The sequence below is a fragment of the Pongo pygmaeus genome, chromosome 8 (genome assembly GCF_028885625.2).
Source record: "Pongo pygmaeus isolate AG05252 chromosome 8, NHGRI_mPonPyg2-v2.0_pri, whole genome shotgun sequence".
Classification (NCBI taxonomy): Eukaryota; Metazoa; Chordata; class Mammalia; order Primates; family Hominidae; genus Pongo; species Pongo pygmaeus.
The window spans coordinates 27,969,108-27,987,048 of NC_072381.2; the positions used below are offsets into that span (position 1 = coordinate 27,969,108).

Here is a 17,941-nt window from a genome sequence, read left to right on the forward strand (position 1 = left end):
TGTAAGACGGCAAAAACAATTTAAAATGCATAAAATTACATATTTCTCGGCTGAACTGAAAACCCTATGTCAGATCCTTTGAACTGAAACATATAAAATAGAAAACAAATAAAAAGCACTTGCTTCCCTTGGAAACACCCCTCCTCTGCCTCACCACATGAACTCCAGTCATCTCCAAAACTCACTTCAAATTTTTACCGGTTCTAAAAATATTTGCTTCTATCACACCATTTGGCATGGCATATTGTATTTATTATATTGTTTCCCATCAAAACCAAGAGCTTCTAGGCTGGGCACGGTGGCTCCCACCTGTAATACCAGCACTTTGGGAGGCTGAGGTGGGTGGATCACCTGAGGTCAGGAGTTCGAGGCCAGCCTGGCCAACAGGGCAAAACCCCATCTCTACTAAAAATACAAAAATTAGCTGGGCATGGTGGTGGGTACCTGTAATCCCAGCTGCTCGGGAGGCTGAGGCAGGAGAATTGCTTGAACCCGGGAGGCAGAGGCAGAGGTTGCAGTGAGCCGAGATCATGCCTCTGCAATTCAGCCTGGGAGACAGAGCAAGACTCCGTCTCAAAAAAAAAAAAGATTTGCCTTTAATAAATTGTGTTTTCACAAGTATTTACAATAAATGCATAAAAGAAAGGTGTACTGCCTGATGCTTCTTTAAAAGTATCAACATTTAAAGTAAAATCTTAGACAATTGTTATTTTAAAATACCTTCATTCAGGGAATGCTTGTGCTTCCAAATATGGAAAACTAACCCTTACATATGTCACTGTTGAAACAAATGCATTTCAAATACTGTAAAAATAAAGTTGGTTGATCTATACCTTGTTTTTTGCTTCAATATTTGCATCATACAAAAGCAGCTTTGTTGCTACTGATATGTCCTCATTATAGACAGCATAGTGAAGAGCAGTGTTGCCATGGACATCCGCAAGATTTGGATCAGCACCATGTTCTAGCAGAATAGTTGCACATTTCTCTTCCTGGCATTGTACAGCCTGGGAGTATTAGACCAAGAAACAGATCACAAATTCTAGGAATGCAAAATAAACACTCCACAGGTTTCACCAATTAGTTATATTTTAATGAGATAAATTCATTTCCATTCTATGTATTTAAGTCAAATCCATCTCATGCTGAAAGAGCTGGCTACTATATACCTTCATCAGAGCTGTCCTGTTTTCGTTGTCACAGACATTGAGCTGGCATTTTCTGTCCACCAGGAGAGTTACTACTTCTGGATGACCATTGGCACAGGCCAAATGTAGAGCCGTCCTATGAGAGTGACAGGACTTTTTATAAACTGTAGTGCACTGTCTCAAAACATACAATGATTCATAAAATTATAAACATTAAATAGCATGTTGATAGGGTTTGGCTGTGTCCCCACCCAAATCTCATCTTGGCTGTGTCCCCAACCAAATCCCAAATTGTAGTTCCCATGATCCCTACGTGTGGTGAGGGAGACTCAGTGGGAGGTAACTGAATCATGAGGGTGGTTCCCCCGTGCTGCTGCTCTTGTGATAGTGAGTTCTCACAATATCTGATGGTTTCTTAAGGGGCTTTTCCCTCTTTTGCCTGGCACTTTTCCTTGCTGATACCATGTCAAGGACATGTTTGCTTCTCCTTCTGCCCTGACTGTAAGTTTCCTGAGGCCTTCCCAACCAGGCTGAACTGTGAGTTAATTAAACCTCTTTCCTTTATAAATTACTCATATAATAAAGGGTATGTCTTTATTAGCAGTATGAGAACAGACTAATACACATGTTAATCCTCCGCCTTCAAAACAAGTATTTAATTTTCTTCTGAAAACAGTACAATATTTATTAGCTCTTACTACTCACCACATTAATGAAAGAGCAACCTATTCGAATAGAAAAGGCCTGACCTTTAGATTCAGTTCAACTTGGGGTTGAATCCTACTTTAAGCTGTCACTTACTCATTATGACTTAGTAAGTGCCTCAGTTTCCTCATCAATAAAATGGGGATCGACATAGTAGCTATCTCATAGAACGCCACTGGGATGCTTAAATGAAAATCTGTGCAAAATGTTTAGAACAGTTCCTAGCACAAATAACAGCTCAATAATAGTTAGATATAATTATCATTACTACTGTTTAACAAAGATGTTTAAATTAAATGAAATCATACAATTATACTTAGTTGACAGTATGTTTTAAAGATCAGAGATAAGGCCAGACATGGCGGCTCATGCCTGAATCCCAGAACTTTGGGAAGCTGAGGTAGGACGACTGCTTGAATCCAAGAGTTTGAGACCAGCCTGGGCAACATAGTGAGACCCCATCTCTACAAAAATTTAAAAAGTAGCCAGGCATGGTGGTGCACACCTGTGGTCCCAGCTACTCAGGAGGCTAAGGCCAAAGAATTGCTTGAGCCCAGGAGGTTGAGACTGCAGTAAGCTGTGATCATGCCACTGTACCCTAGCCTGGGCAACAGAGAGAGACCCTGTCTACAAAAAAAAAAAAAAAATTAGAGATAACACTGTATTTCAGCGATTCTAAGATGCTCATTTTCTCGCATTTCAACATCTCTGACATTGGAATGCCACTTGTAATTCATGATTTATTACAACTATAATTGGAAGCATTTTTAAAATTGAAAAACAAATTTTTAAAACAAAGTAATTCTTACTGTGTTTTCAAGAAACTTCAACACAAAGGAAACTCAGGATTCAAATGAATAGGTTGGCTCATTTTATTCAATATTTAGATTTATAGAATATATGCAGATATTTCCAATGACTAATATTCGTGTTTAAGACAAAAATTTTCAAAAGGGCAGTTAAAGGTTATCTCTTATAATTTTCTACCTTCAGAAACACTTTTGTTTATAAAGAGGGGTTGGATGCAGTGGCTCACGCCTGTAATCCCAACACTTTGGGAGGCTGAGGCAGGCAGATCACTTGAGGTCAGGAGTTCAAGATCAGCTTGACCAACATGGTAATACCCCATCTCGGCTAAAAATACAAAAATTAGCCGGACATGGTGGCACATGCCTGTAATCCCAGCTACTTGAGGGGGCTGAGGCAGGAGAATCACTTGAACCCTGGTGGTGGGGTTGGAGTGAGCCGAGATCACGCCACTTTACTCCAGCCTGGGTGTCAGAGCATGATTTCGTCTCAAAAAAAATAAATAAATAAGAGGAGGGAGGAAAAGCTTCAATTGAGATTGCCCTAATAGTCTAATTTTAAATCTCTCAACTTGCTCAGGCTGGGCAGGTATGTAAACATAAAGGTTTTGAGGATGGAAAGGTTCTGAGAGATAGTAGACTATGTTTTCACCTGCAATTGCCTTGACCTCAATGAATGCACTCCACTCTGGCCTTTCTTTCCTCTTAGCTCCCAAGGAATCCACAGATCCACTTTGGATTACCCTCTTCTAAGGCCTGCTCACACCCTTAACAGGACTTTTCATATGGGATCCCAAATGGATTCTCCCTCCCACCAACAGCTCTCATACTTGACCAACATCTGTCCTCTATAAACGTTCAAACATTCTTTGCCAAAACAAATGCTAAAAGACCAGACCAGTCTCAACACAGTAGCCAAGCAGCTCACCAGAATTTCTCTCAGGCTTGATTTCCTGGGGATGAGTTAAATACCTGCTTCCAGAAGTGCAGGAGATTCACATCAAGCTCTCTGAAGACAGTTTTATATGAGAAATCAGCACCTTTCCATCCTCCCTGACAGCTTTGTAAATTTGTCATAAAATGCATTCCCAAATTCATAGCAGATTAGCTACATTATGTATTACAATGCTAATGCAAGACTGAAATAGTTTAGAACACCACACAGCACTTATATATATATGAAGTTCCTCTTGTGAAAGGGGAATAAATATCATATTCCTGACTAAAACAGGGATTTACCTCTGACAGAAAAGAATTTGCATAGAAGTAAAATCCTCACTTCAAAGATATCAACTCTGGCCTGGTGCAGTGGCTCATGCCTGTAATCCCAGCACTTTGGGAGGCTAAGGCAGGCAGATCACCTGAGGTCAGGAGTTCGAGACCAACCTGGCCAACATGGTGAAACCCTGTCTCTACTAAAAATACAAAAAAATTAGCCAGGCATAGTGGCGGGTGCCTGGTATCCCAGATGTTTGGGAGGCTGAGGCACGAGAATTGCTTGAACCTGGGAGGAGAAGGTTACAGTGAGCCAAGATCATGCCAACTCACTCCAGCATGGGAGACAGAGTGAGACTCCATCTCAAAATTAAAAAAAAAAAAAAAAAAAAGAAAGAAAGAAAAAAAAAATCAGCTCTGCAAATTTTCATGTCCAGTACTGTTATGTTTCCAATTCAAAGATCAAGTCTATATTCTACCACATTTTATTAAAATACTACACACTTACATTAAGAAATATGCTTATAACTAGCGGTGGTTCACGCCTGTAATCCCAACACTATGGGAGGCCAAGGCAGGCAGATCACTTGAGGTTAGGAGTTTGAGACCAGCCTGGCCAACAGGGTAGAACCCCATCCATACTAAAAATACAAAAATTAGCCAGGCATGGTTGCATGTGCCTGGAATCCCAGCTACTAGGGAGGCTGCGGCAGGAGAATTGCTTGAACCCGGGAGATGGAGGTTGCACTGAGCTGAGATCACACCATTGCACTCCAGCCTGGGCGAAGAAGCGAGACTCCACCTCAAAAACAAAAAAGGCCAGGCGTGGTGGCTCATGCCTGTAATCTCAGCACTTTGGGAGGCCAAGGCAGGCAGATCACAAGGTCAGGAGATCGAGACCATCCTGGCTAACACAGTGAAACCCCGTGTCTACTAGAAATACAAAAAAAAAAAAAAAAATTAGCTGTCCCAGCTACTCAGGAGACTGAGGCAGAAGAATCGCTTGAACCCAGGAAGCAGAGGTTGCAGTAAGCTGAGATCTGGCCACTGCATTCCAGCCTGGGTGACAGAGGGAGACTCTGTCTAAGAAAAAAAGAAAAAAGAGATAGTAGACTATGTCTGCTACATAACAGGTATTCAGGTTATGATTGATGAATAAATGGATTGAAAGAATGGAAAAATCGTTAAGGAGTTCAATATTTTTAAATAAAATTCTTATAAAGTAGAGCAATTCTTTTATTCTTTTGCAATAATATTTTGTTTTGTTTTGAGATGGAGTCTCGCTCCGTCGCCCAGGGTGGATTGCAGTGGTGCAATCTCGGGTCACTGTACCCTCCGCCTCCCAGGTTCACGCTATTCTACTGCCTGCCTCAGTCTCCCAAGTACCTGAGACTACAGGTGTGTACCACCACACCTGGCTAATCTTTGTATTTTTACTACAGAAGGGTTTCACCATGTTGGCCAGGCTGGTCTCGAATTCCTGGACTTAAGTGATCCACCCTCCTCAGCCTCCCAAAGTGCTGGGATTACAGGCCTAAGCCATTGCATCCGACCTAATTATCATTTATATTTGGTATTTTTATTGTCATAAGGACACAGCTAAAATAAAATGATTGTACCTGTTTGCATATATAATAAATCTATAATAAAAACATGTATATGATAAAATGTATACATTAAATCTATAAATACAGATAAAAAGATACTCTTTACTTTTTCTTTTTCTTTTTCTATCTTCTTAATTTTTGGTGGCGAGAACAAAGATCTGCTTTACCTTTCATTTTTAATAGAGACAGGGTCTTGCTATGTTGCCCAGGCTAGTTTCGAACTCCTGGGTCAAGCAATCCTCCTGCCTGGGCCTCCCAAAGTGCTGGGATTACAGTCATGAGCCACCAGTGCCCAGCCAAGATCCCCTTTACTTCTGAAAAGGATAAAAGTTGTCAGACAATAGCAATCTACCAAAAAAAGAAAAAAAAGAAAGTGGGAAATGATTTTTATCTGTGCAAGATTCATATTCCTCTCTTCCCAAGGATTACTTCATTAATAATAAATTTTCACTAGAACTTTTATACATACTCTGCAGAAATCATAAAGAAAAAGGAAAAAGTTTGACTTATTATACAAATGCCCAGAAATAAAAAATTTTACTTTCTTTTTTTTTGAGTCGGAATCTTGCTCTGTCGCCCAGGCTGGAGTGCAGTGACGCGATCTCCGCTCACTGCAAGCTCCGCCTCCCGGGTTCACGCCATTCTCCTGCCTCAGCCTCCCGAGTAGCTGGGACTACAGGCGGCCGCCACCATGCCTGGCTGATTTTTTTGTATTTTTAGTAGAGACGGGGCTTCACTGCGTTAACCAGGATGGTCTCGATCTCCTGACCTCGTGATCTGCCCGCCTCGGCCTCCCGAAGTGCTGGGATTACAGGCGTGAGCCACCGCGCCCGGCCAAATTTTACCACGTTTTGTACATATTTTCAGCTAACACAAGACCACAGTCCGTATGTATAATCAAACTTTTTTTCTCACTTGAGATACCAAAGTATATGCTCACATGCCAATACACTTCTGTATCTATTGCCACTTTCTTTTCTTTCTTTCTTTTTTTTTTTTTTTGAGACAGAGTTTTGCTCTTGTTGCCCAGGCTGGAGTGCAATGGCACGATCTTGGCTCACTGCAACCTCTGCCTCCCAGGTTCAAGTGATTCTCCTGCCTCAGTCTGCGGAGTAGCTGAGATTACAGGCTCCCGCCACCATGCCTAGCTGATTTTTGTATTTTTAGTAGAGACGGGGTTTCACCATGTTGGCCAAGCTGGTCTCGAACTTCTGACCTCAGGATATCCGCCTGCCTTGGTCTCCTAAATGTTGGGTTTACAGGCGTGAGCCACCACGCCTGGCCTCTATTGCCATTTTCAATGGTCACATATTATCATGCACTGACATTTATTCATAAAATCCATTCTATAGGTTCTTCTTAATACACTGCTTAAGCAATGCTGAGAAAAACAAATTACTTGTATATCTATTTCCTAAAGGCATTTTATTTCTTTTTCTTTTTTGAAAGATAGGGTCTTGCTCTGTTGTCACTGACATACCTCACTGCAGCCTAGAACTCCTGGGCTCAAGTGATGCTCCTGCCTCAGCCTTCCAAGTAGCTGAGACTATTAGAGATGGGGGGGGGGGGGGTCTCGCTATAATGCCCAGGCTGGCCTTGAACTCCTGGCCTCAAGCAATCCTCCCGCCTCAGCCTCCCAAAGTGCTGTGATTACAGGCGCGAGCCACCGCGCCTGACGAATAACAGATTTTACAGAAATAATTTTTAACCCAGAAGTTGCTATATTATGGAAACTGCTTATCTCATTATGCACCTTTCCATAAAGTATATGACATTATGTCTTAAATGTGTACATTAAAAATAAAACGCTGTACGTGCTTTTGTTCGTTAATTCACTTTAAAATTGTCACTTAAGTGCTCTCTAAGGGGATTTCGGGGGGATCGGAAACCAGCTAGAGCTCTGTTTTTGTTTTTCTGCTCAGAAAGGCGGCCTGGGCACTGGAGCCCTGCAAGGTGTCACCGTCCCAGGGGCTGCGGAGCCCGCGGGAGGCTGATCCAGGCCCTGGGTGGCTCCCACAAAAGGGGCCCCTCTTCCTGCCCGCCTACTCCAGTGGCACTCAGTACGGGCTTGCGACGCCCATTACCTGTTCATCTTGTCTCTATCGTTCAAGCCATTCTTCCTGAGCAAAAGGATCTGCTGCACTTTCGCCACATTACCCGCGCTGGCAGCTTTGTGGATCTTGCCGAGATCTCGGTCTCGGACGTGGTAGCCGGGCTGCGAGTAGGCGCCCTCCCCGGGCTCGCCCCCGCCGCCCGCGCTGCTCCTCCGCCGCCGCGCGAAGGAGCCCAAGGGCGACTCTCCCTTCTTACTAAAAATCTTCTTCATGGCCCAGGTGACCGGGCTTCAGAGACACCTCATGTCTCTCTCGGCTCTTAACGGCCTCCGGAGCCCAATATTGCAAGTCAGCCCCGGGTGGCCGCAGCCTCCCAAAGGAAACTCCGCGGTTTCCAATCTCTCCCTCCGGGTTACCAAGCAAGCGATCCCGCTAGACACAAGTGCGCATGCACGCCTCAGAAGGCAAGGTCCATGCGCGTGCGCACGAAGGCCCAGTGGCCAAGGGTGCTCCGTGCGCATGTGCAAGGCCCAGGCCTCGCAAATCTCGGCGACTGGGACGAGCCCTGCGTTCCTGTCAAACAAATGTCGGTGGGAGTTTGGCTGAGTGTTCAGGACGTTTGCGAAAAGAAGCCTCACGCCTGTGGGGAAGCAGCCTTTACGCATGACTGGGACTGGAGTAGCGTGGAGTTTTAAGATGCTGAAGGCCTCTTCTCCGAAAAAACTCCCCTAAGAAACTCTGAATCTCCCTCTCTCTCAGTTTATTCCTCTTCCATGTCCCTTTGGGTCCCAGCTGGTCTCCATGAGAACTTAACAGATGCAACAACAGAGGGCACAGGATTTCGGAGATCGTGGCAATATGTGTCAAGTGCAAACTTACAAGGAGAAACCAATGCACATTCTCCAGAAGAAATGAAAACCCATTTCTGCATGCCTCCTTCCCCCACCCCTCTGCCTTTGGCCCAGCCTTACGTTTTATTTTTTGCTTTTAATTTTCCAAGGTTACATCTCTTTCTTCTTTTTTTTATCCCCAAGAGTCTCGCTCTGTCGCCCAGACTGTAGTGCAGTGGTGCAATCACGGCTCACTGCAGCCTCCACCTCCTGGGCTCAACGATACTCCCACCTCAGCCTCCTGAGTGAGTAGCTGAGACTACAGACGCAAGCCACCACGCCCGGCTATTTTTGCATTTTTTGTAGAGACAGGGTCTCGCCATGTTGCCCAGGCTGGTCTCCGACTCCAGGGCTCAAATGATGCTCCCATCTCAGCCTCCCAAAGTGCTGGGATTACAGGTGTGAACCACCACGCCCAGCCTAGATTGAATAATTTGACAACAAATTGCAATTAGCAATGCAAACGCCAAGTGTCTGGAGTCTCAGCAGAAATTGCTGCTGGAATGCACCTCCATAGCTCTGGACAGCTCTAGGGTCCCTTGTGGAGGAGGTGGCTGGCCCCAGAACAGGCGTCTTTATTGCCAACTGAGAAATGAGCAAAAACAAAACAACACTTCTCAGGCCTCTCCAGCTTAGCTAAATCAAATGGTTTAGATGTGGGAGAGTGGTTTCCACTATCATCACCAAGAATTTTCCTCCTATACTAGCCCAGCTAGAAAGTTATGTTGTCTCCTCAACATTCCCCAAGGTGATCTATGAAGCTAGTCAAGTCCCGGCACTTTGGGAGGCGGGGGTGGGTGGATTACCTGAGATCAGGAGTTCGAGACCAGCCTGGCCAACGTGGTGAAACCCCATCTCTACTAAAAATACAAAAATTAGCTGGGTGTGGTGGCGCATGCCTGTAGTCCCAGCTACTTGGGAGGCTGAGGCAGGAGAAACACTTGAACCTGGGAGGCAGAGGTGACAGTGAGCCAAGATCACACCACTGCACTCTGGAGTGGAGACTCTTGGATGCAGACCAAGACTCTATCTCAAAAAACAAAAACAAAAACAAACAAAAAATACTCAAGTGTGGAGAACACTGACTCTGAACAGAAGACTCTGACATTTCCTAATGCAGCCTGAAATTAAGGCCAAAGACATTACCAGTCTGGATGGATATAGGAATCACACATCACTCTCCAGGTAAGTTGTAGAGATTTGGTTGACTATAGTGTTTTTGTATAGACCAGAGATACCGAAGGACTATATGTTAGGCCAGCTCTGAGGTGCTGAATTCATCAGCCAAATGCTGGATCCCCAAAAAGTTTCTTGGAGTTCATTGAAACCTAAGATCTCCCATTCATATGGAAATTAATTTCAGATCCAGAGCAGACACCCTCTAGAAAGTTGTCACTTGGAACTCCCATGCCTGTCTAAGGCTAAAGTAATGCCCTGGTTCAGTTTTCCTATACCCTCATTTAATAATTATGTCAATGAAATTAATGTGTTAGGGGAATATTTGTTTTATAGTGAAAATCAACTGAGATATGAATGCCTTAGCAAACCCCTTAGATAAAGCTTTTTTTTTTTTTTTTTTTTTTTTTTTGAGATGAAGTCTCATTCTGTCTCGCAGGCTGGAGTGCAGTGGCACAATATCTCAGCTCACTGCAAGCTCTGCCTCCTGGGTTCACACCATTCTCCTGCCTCAGCCTCCCAAGTAGCTGGGACTACAGGCGCCCACCACCACACCCGGCTAATTTTTGTATTTTGTTTAGTAGAGACGGGGTTTCACTGTGTTACCCAGGATGGTCTCGATCTCCTGACCTCGTGATCCGCCTGCCTTGGCCTCCCAAAGTGCTGGGATTACAGGCGTGAGCCACTGTGCCCGGCCAGATAAAGCTCTTTAATTCCAGTTCAAGGCTGTCACACGTTTTCTCCTTTTAAGAGTTACCAAGAAACTCATCAAACCCTTTTCCAAAACTGGTTCATTCATTCTTTGAAATGTGTCTTCCCATGCATTCTGCTGTGTCTATTGAGGAATAATGAAACTATAATTAAACCATGATTAGAACATGAGGGCTCAAGTGTGTTGAGGCTCATCTGCCTGTATCTCCTGGAGATCCAAGACCCGGGATGATCACAGTAAGGAGGCCACCACATTAAACAGAAACATGTTCTGGGAACCTTCTTTATTCTAGGTATCGTGAGAGTCAGTGAGGAAACAACAGATGTGTCATTCTTCACTTCAGGGAGGGAGGCAAATTTCATGTTTAGTGCCACATTAAGGGGGAGCACAGAGGGCCTATAGAATCATGTCAAGAGAAGGGTGGTAGGTCATGGAGAGAGGCACATGAAGAAGTGATGTCAAAGCTGAAATTTAGGGCTGGGCATGGTGGTGCATGCCTGTAATCCCAGCACTTTGAAAGGCTGAGGCTGGTGGATCACTTGAGCTCAGGAGTTCGAGATCAGCCTGGGCAACATAACAAGACCCTGTCTCTAAAATTAAATTAAGTTAAATTTTAAAAGCTGAAACTTAAAGAATAAACAGGAGTTTGTGAGGGGTGGAAGATGAGGAAAAAAAAGTACATTCTAGAAAGAGATAATGTGTCTGCCAGGTTTCAATCAGGAGAGAAACCACCTAGTAACCTGAACAAGACAAATTTAATACAAATAATTATTTACTATAGAAGTTTGGCATGGTAGCTTGTGCCTGTAATCCCAATTACTTGGGAGGCTGAGGCATGAAGATGGCTTGAAGCTAGGGGTTTGAGACCAGCCTAGGCAACATAGCCAGAACATGTCTCCAAAAAGTTTTTTTAAAATTACCCATGGCCAGTGCCGGGTGTAGTGTCTCACACCTGTAATCCCAGCAGAGATTACATACCTTGGGAGACTGAGGTGGGTGGATCACTTGGGGTCAGAAGTTTGAAGAGCAGCCTGGCCGACATGGTGAAACCCCATCTCTACTAAAAATACAAAAATTAGCCAGGTGTGGTGGCAGGCGCCTGTAATCCCAGCTACTCAGGAGGCTGAGGCAGGAGAATAACTTGAATCCAGGAGGCAGAGGTTGCAGTGAGCCAATATTGTGCCATTGCACTCCAGCCTGGATGACAGAGCAAGACTCCATCTCAAAAAAAAAAAAAAAAAAAAAAAAAAAAAAAAAAAAAAGAAAATTAGCCATGCCCAGACATGGTGGCTCATGCCTGTAATCCCAGCACTTTGGGAGGCTGAGGTGGGCGGATCACTTGAGGTTAAGAGTTCAACACCAGCCTGGCCAACATGGTGAAACCCTGTCGCTACTAAAAATACAAAAAAATTAGCCAGGCATGGTGTTGCATGCCTGTAATCCCAGCTATTCAGGAGGCTGAGGTGGGAGGATCGCTTGAACCCAGGAGGCAGAGGTTGCAAGGAGCTGAGATCGTGCCTCTGCACTCCAGCCTGGGTAACATAGCAAGACTCCATCTCAAAAAAAAAAAAAAAAAATTATCCAGGCTCTGTGGCACATACCTGTAGTTCCAGCTTCTTGGGAGGCTAAGGCAGGAGGATCACTTGAGCACAGGAGTTTGAGACCAGCCTGGGGAATATAGCAAGACCCATCTTGGGCCGGGCGCGGTGGCTCACGCCTGTAATCTCAGCACTTTGGGAGACCGAGGTGGGTGGATCACGAGGTCAGGAGTTGGAGACCAGCCTGGCCAACACGATGAAATCCTATCTCTACTAAAAATACAAAAATTAGCTGGGTGTGGTGGTGCATTCCTGTAATCCCAGCTACTTGGGAGGCTGAGGCAGGAGAATTGCTTGAACCAGGGAGTCAGAGGTTGCAGTGAGCTGAGATTGCACCATTGCACTCCAGCCTGGCAACAGAGTGAGACTCCATTTCAAAAAAAAAAAAAAAGACCCCCATCTCAAAGAAAAAGAATTATTAACTGTAACAGTAGTATAAAAGTGAAAACAAAAATCTAAAGAATCCCTTGGGGTGAGATTACAAAGTATGAACAACTTAAAATGAGTGGCTTCACAAGGCTGGGAATTCAGATGTCCTTGGAGAAGGTATGGTTGCCAAGGCCAGAGCTGGTCCACAGTCATCGAGCAAAGAGCAAACACCCTTCTGGAGTGCCAGGGGCCCAATCTGATAGGTGCATAGATGGTGTGAGGAGGCAGGAAGCCCAGTTCCCCACACAGCAGTACAAGGCTTGGGGGTAGGAAGTTGTTACAAGCCTGCTCACAAAGACCATGGTGTCCATGTTAAAAGGGTTACTGGCTGGGGCCAAAGCTCAGGGTAGTCAAGGAACTGCATGCTCTGGGAATGCACAGCCTGGGCAGAGCACTACTGGCATTGGTGTAGGAACACGAAGAAGCAACCCAGCAGCACAGCAAAATCTGGGCCAGGGCCACCCCTCCGTCTCTAGGCAGGCATAAACAACCTACTGGGATGCAGATGAAATGAGGTTGGTATTCAGATGCAAGGGAAAGTCACATGCAAATGGAGTCAAACTTCTCTGCCACCTAGCAGGCTGTAATCCCACCTCCTTCACCAATGTTTGAACCCCCCTCCCAAATTAACCCCTTCTTGAGTACTCTCCTTCAGCCCTAAGGTACCCTTTAGACTTCTCTTTCCATCTTTATAATTACTCTCATCTCATAGCTTAGTAATTCTTTATATTAAACCACACTAAATTGTTGTGTGGTTTCTATGCTGTCATTGGACCCAGACTGATACAAAGGCCGTGGAGTCGCACTGTTTGGATCTGTCTTCAGGAGACCCTATTGTGGAGTGCACAGTTGAACTGTAGCCTCCAGCTGGTGCTTTCACCAGGACCTTGCTTCTGCCAGGCTGCTTCCAGCCAATGACTGAGCACAACGAGGATACAAAGCCAAGTCATTTCTGTCCAGCATAGGACTCCTCTACAGGCTTATGCTGTAATCCCAGCACTTTGGGAGGCCAAAGTGGGTAGACCACTTGAGGTCAGGAGTTTGAGACCAGCCTGGCCAACATGGTGAAACCCCATCTCTACTAAAAATACAAAAAAATTAGCCAGGCATGGTGGTGCGCACTTGTAATCACAGTTACTTGGGAGGCAGAGGTTGCAGCGAGCTGAGATCGCATCATAGTACTTCAGCCTGGGTGAAAGAGTGAGACTCCATCTCAAAACAAAACAAAAACTGAAGAGGGTGGTTCTTATTTGGCTGATACTGTTGTGAGATGATTTTGAATATTTGATGTGGCCTTTCTTTGAACGCTGACTCTCCCAGGGACAATTCTGTTCCCACAGGTGTTTTCACCTGCAATTGCCTTGACCTCAATGAATGCACTCCACTCTGGCCTTTCTTTCCTCTTAGCTCCTAAGGAATCCACAGATCCACTTTGGATTACCCTCTTCTAAGGCCTGCTCACACCCTTAACAGGACTTTTCATATGGGATCCCAAATGGATTCTCCCTCCCACCAACAGCTCTCATACTTGACCAACATCTGTCCTCTATAAACGTTCAAACATTCTTTGCCAAAACAAATGCTAAAAGACCAGACCAGTCTCAACACAGTAGCCAAGCAGCTCACCAGAATTTCTCTCAGGCTTGATTTCCTGGGGATGAGTTAAATACCTGCTTCCAGAAGTGCAGGAGATTCACATCGAGCTCTCTGAAGACAGTTTTATATGAGAAATCAGCACCTTTCCATCCTCCCTGACAGCTTTGTAAATTTGTCATAAAATGCATTCCCAAATTCATAGCAGATTAGCTACATTATGTATTACAATGCTAATGCAAGACTGAAATAGTTTAGAACACCACACAGCACTTATATATATATGAAGTTCCTCTTGTGAAAGGGGAATAAATATCATATTCCTGACTAAAATAGGGATTCACCTCTGACAGAAAAGAATCTGCATAGAAGTAAAATCCTCACTTCAAAGATATCAACTCTGGCCTGGTGCAGTGGCTCATGCCTGTAATCCCAGCACTTTGGGAGGCTGAGGCAGGCAGATCACCTGAGGTCAGGAGTTCGAGACCAACCTGGCCAACATGGTGAAACCCTGTCTCTACTAAAAATACAAAAAAATTAGCCAGGCATGGTGGCGGGTGCCTGGAATCCCAGCTGTTTGGGAGGCTGAGGCACGAGAATTGCTTGAATCTGGGAGGAGAAGGTTACAGTGAGCCGAGATCATGCCAACTCACTCCAGCCTGGGAGACAGAGTGAGAGTCCATCTCAAAATAAAAAAGGAAAAAAAAAATCAGCTCTGCAAATTTTCATGTCCAGTATTGTTATGTTTCCAATCCAAAGATCAAGTCTATATTCTATCACATTTTATTAAAATATTACACACTTACATTAAGAAATATGCTTATAACTAGCTGGCTTGAAATAATGCAGAATTACCTTTAAAATGAATATGAACAAATATTAGAGAGTATCTAGCAATAAAATATCAGTTACTAAAAGTAATAATGATATAGATGATAGGTGAAATTCTGGCATTCTAATAGCTTTGAGTGAATAGCTATGAAAAGTTTAAGTCTTCTTTAGGTTCACTCTTAACAATAAATTGCTTTATCTGGAGTCTGGTTCCAAAATAAGTCACTAAGGAAGAAAAGTATTCAAGAGAAACTGCCCGAGTATCCTTAGCTATTGGATTTAGCAGACTTCATAAACATGTTCAAAATGGAAGTCTGTTTATTAAAGAAAACTTATAATAATCCAAGGAACAAAGAATCTCAATAAAGAGGTACAAAGTTATGAAAGAACCAAATGGAAACCTGGGAGCTGAAAAAATTCAACTTACGAAACAAAAAAACGCAAGTAGATTTGAGATGGCAGACGCATCGGTGAGCTTGAAGAAAAATCAGCGTTGCGCAACCTGAGAAATAGAGGGAGAAAAAGACTGAAAAAAATGAACAGAGCCTGAGACCAGGGTAACAGGAAATGTACCAACAAATGCATAAGGCGAATCACAGAAGAAAGAGCAAAGGGCAGAAAAATGTAACTAAGAAATAATGTCCAAAAATCTCTCAGATTTTATAAAAAACATTATATATCCAAGAAGCTAAAACAAAAACCAACAACAACAAACCCAAGTAGGATAAACACTATGAGATCCACACCTAAAAAGGTCTTAGTCAAACTGTTTAAAAGACAAGGCCCAGAAAAAAAAAAGCCCAAAAGCAGTGAGGAAAACAATTACACAAAGGAGACCAAAAATAATTAACAGCTGACTTCACACTAAAAGTAATGGAAATCAGGGTGCACTGGGGATGACATTAAAAGAGAGTCAAAGAAAAAATTGTCAGACACAAATTCTATATCCAGCAAACGATCCTTAAAAAAAAAAGAATCAAGGCAAAACCAGACATTCCCAGATAAAGATTAAGGACATTAAGATCGTATAAAGCAGTAGCTCCAACCATTATTATTACTATTATTGGAGACAGTGTATTGCTGTCACCCAGGCTGGAGTATACTGGCATGATCTCAGCTCACTGCAACCTCTGCCTCCCAGGTTCAAGCGATTCTCCTGCCTCAGCTACTCGAATAGACGCAATTACAGGCGTGCACCACCACGCACAACTAATTTTTGTATTTTGGGTAGAGACGGGGTTTCGTCATGTTGGCCAGGCTTGTTTCAAACTCCTGGCCTCAAGTGATCTGCCTACCTCAGCCTCCTATAGTGCTGGGATTACAGGTGAGTCACTGCGCCCAGCCAGTAGTTTCAATTATTTAAAGCAAAAGAAGGTAGGAAAGGAGGAACAGCAGAATCTCTTTAGGTATGAGAAAAAAAAAAATAGCAAAATACAGGTATAAATTCAAATATATCAATAATATTAAGTACAAATGAACTGAACACTCCACCGAAATGGCAGGGATTGTGAAACGGGATAAAAAAAGCAAGATCTGGGGCGGGCACGGTGGCTCATGCCTGTAATCCCAGCACTTTTGGAGGCCGTGGCGGGTGGATCACTGTGGCTAACACAGTGAAACCCCGTCTCTACTAAAAATACAAAACAAAAAATAAGCCGGGCGTGGTGGCGGGCGCCTGTAGTCCCAGCTACTCAGGAGGCTGAGGCAGGAGAATGGCGTGAACCCGGGAGGCGGAGCTTGCAGTGAGCGGAGATCACGCCACTGCACTCTAGCCTGGGCGACAGAGCAAAACTCCATCTCAAACAACAACAAAACAAAACAAAACAAAAAACAAAAGGCAAGACTCGGGCAGGCGCGGTGGCTTAAGCCTGTAATCCCAGCACTTTGGGAGGCCGAGGTGGGTGGATCACGAGGTCAGGAGATCGAGACCTTCCCGGCTAACACAGTGAAACCTCGTCTCCACTAAAAATACAAAAAATTAGCCCGGCATGGTGGCCGGCGTCTGTAGTCAGTCCCAGCTACTCGGGAGGCTGAGGCAGGAGAATGGCGTGAACCCGGGAGCGGAGCTTGCAGTGAGCCGAGATCGCGCCACTGCACTCCAGCCTGGGAAACAGAGCCACACTCGTCTCAAAAAAAAAAAAAAATCAAGATCCATCTGATAAAGGACTTGCATTCAGAATATATCTTTTATAACTTGTAAGAACAAGACACCCCAATTAAAAGAAGGAAGTAAAAGATCTGAATAGACACTTCTCCAAAGAAGATATACAAATGGCCAATAAGCACAGAAGATGCTCAGCATCTTATGTCAACTAGAGAAATGATCTAACTTGGATGAGATTAATTTGGATATGAGTGGTCCACTAGAATGGCCGTAATTATAAAGGCAGACTATAAGCACTGCAAAAGATGTGGAGAAACTATAACCCTCCTACATTGCTAGTTAGAACATAAAATTATAGTCACTTTGAAAATAGTTCATAAGTTTCTAAAAAAATTAATCCAAACACTTGCATGACAATGTTTTGGGTGATGGAAATGTTCTAAAATCTAATTGTGGTGATGATTACACACACAACATCTTTCAATTCTACATTTACAATGAATTTTATCATATGTAAATTATACCTCAACAAATATGTAAAAAAATTTAAGACAGATAAGACTTTATCAATATTTTATATGTGTATGTATGTACATACAGAGAGGGAGACAGAACAGGTTTGGGGCAATAAAAAACGGGCAGAATGAAAACAATTGGTAAATCTGGATGCCGGGTATATGAGAGATCCATGTATTATGCTGGCAACGTTTCTGCCAGTTTGAAATTACATTAAGATTTAAGATTATCAACCAAAAGGTCAAGAATATAATGTAACAAGCTTCCTGTAACAATATCTATCTTTTTTCAATGAAGACCATATACAGCTTAAGTTATTAGGAAATTGTAGATAATTTTAATAAAGTCAACGTCAAGAATATAATCTGGTTGTAATACCAATACAATGTGCTCTAAAATAATTTTTCTTTTCAGTTAAATATTCATCTGTAAGTCCTATAACAGCATGTTCATATTCACAAAATCTGAATGAAAAGTAAACACAACTTGGCATTTCTGATGCAGGGTAACACAAAGTTCACTTCGGAGGGGACTGAGATTTTTGTTTAATTTTGCTT

At 43.5% G+C, this 17,941-nt stretch overlaps 1 protein-coding gene across 12 annotated transcripts in view; it reads right to left on the minus strand.

Moving 5' to 3' along the window:
* ANKRD26 (ankyrin repeat domain containing 26) overlaps nt 1-8,008 on the minus strand; it is a 124,320-nt gene extending 116,312 nt beyond the window's left edge. For 8 of the 12 annotated variants that reach the window (XR_010127400.1, XR_010127399.1, XR_010127398.1 and 5 more), the window contains exons 1-3: nt 7,566-7,956; nt 1,170-1,284; nt 834-1,007 (exon numbers count right to left, since the gene is read on the minus strand). Coding sequence is in view for 9 of the 12 variants with exons in the window: in XM_063669693.1 (XP_063525763.1) it covers nt 834-1,007; nt 1,170-1,284; nt 7,566-7,807 (531 nt within the window). In the remaining 3 variants the exon portion in view is untranslated. Of the gene's footprint in view, nt 1-833; nt 1,008-1,169; nt 1,285-7,565 lie in introns of all 12 variants that reach the window. The other 4 variants (XM_063669687.1, XM_054435692.2, XM_054435691.2 and 1 more) reach the window with 2 other exon arrangements.
* Between the last annotated feature and the right edge of the window lie 9,933 nt (nt 8,009-17,941).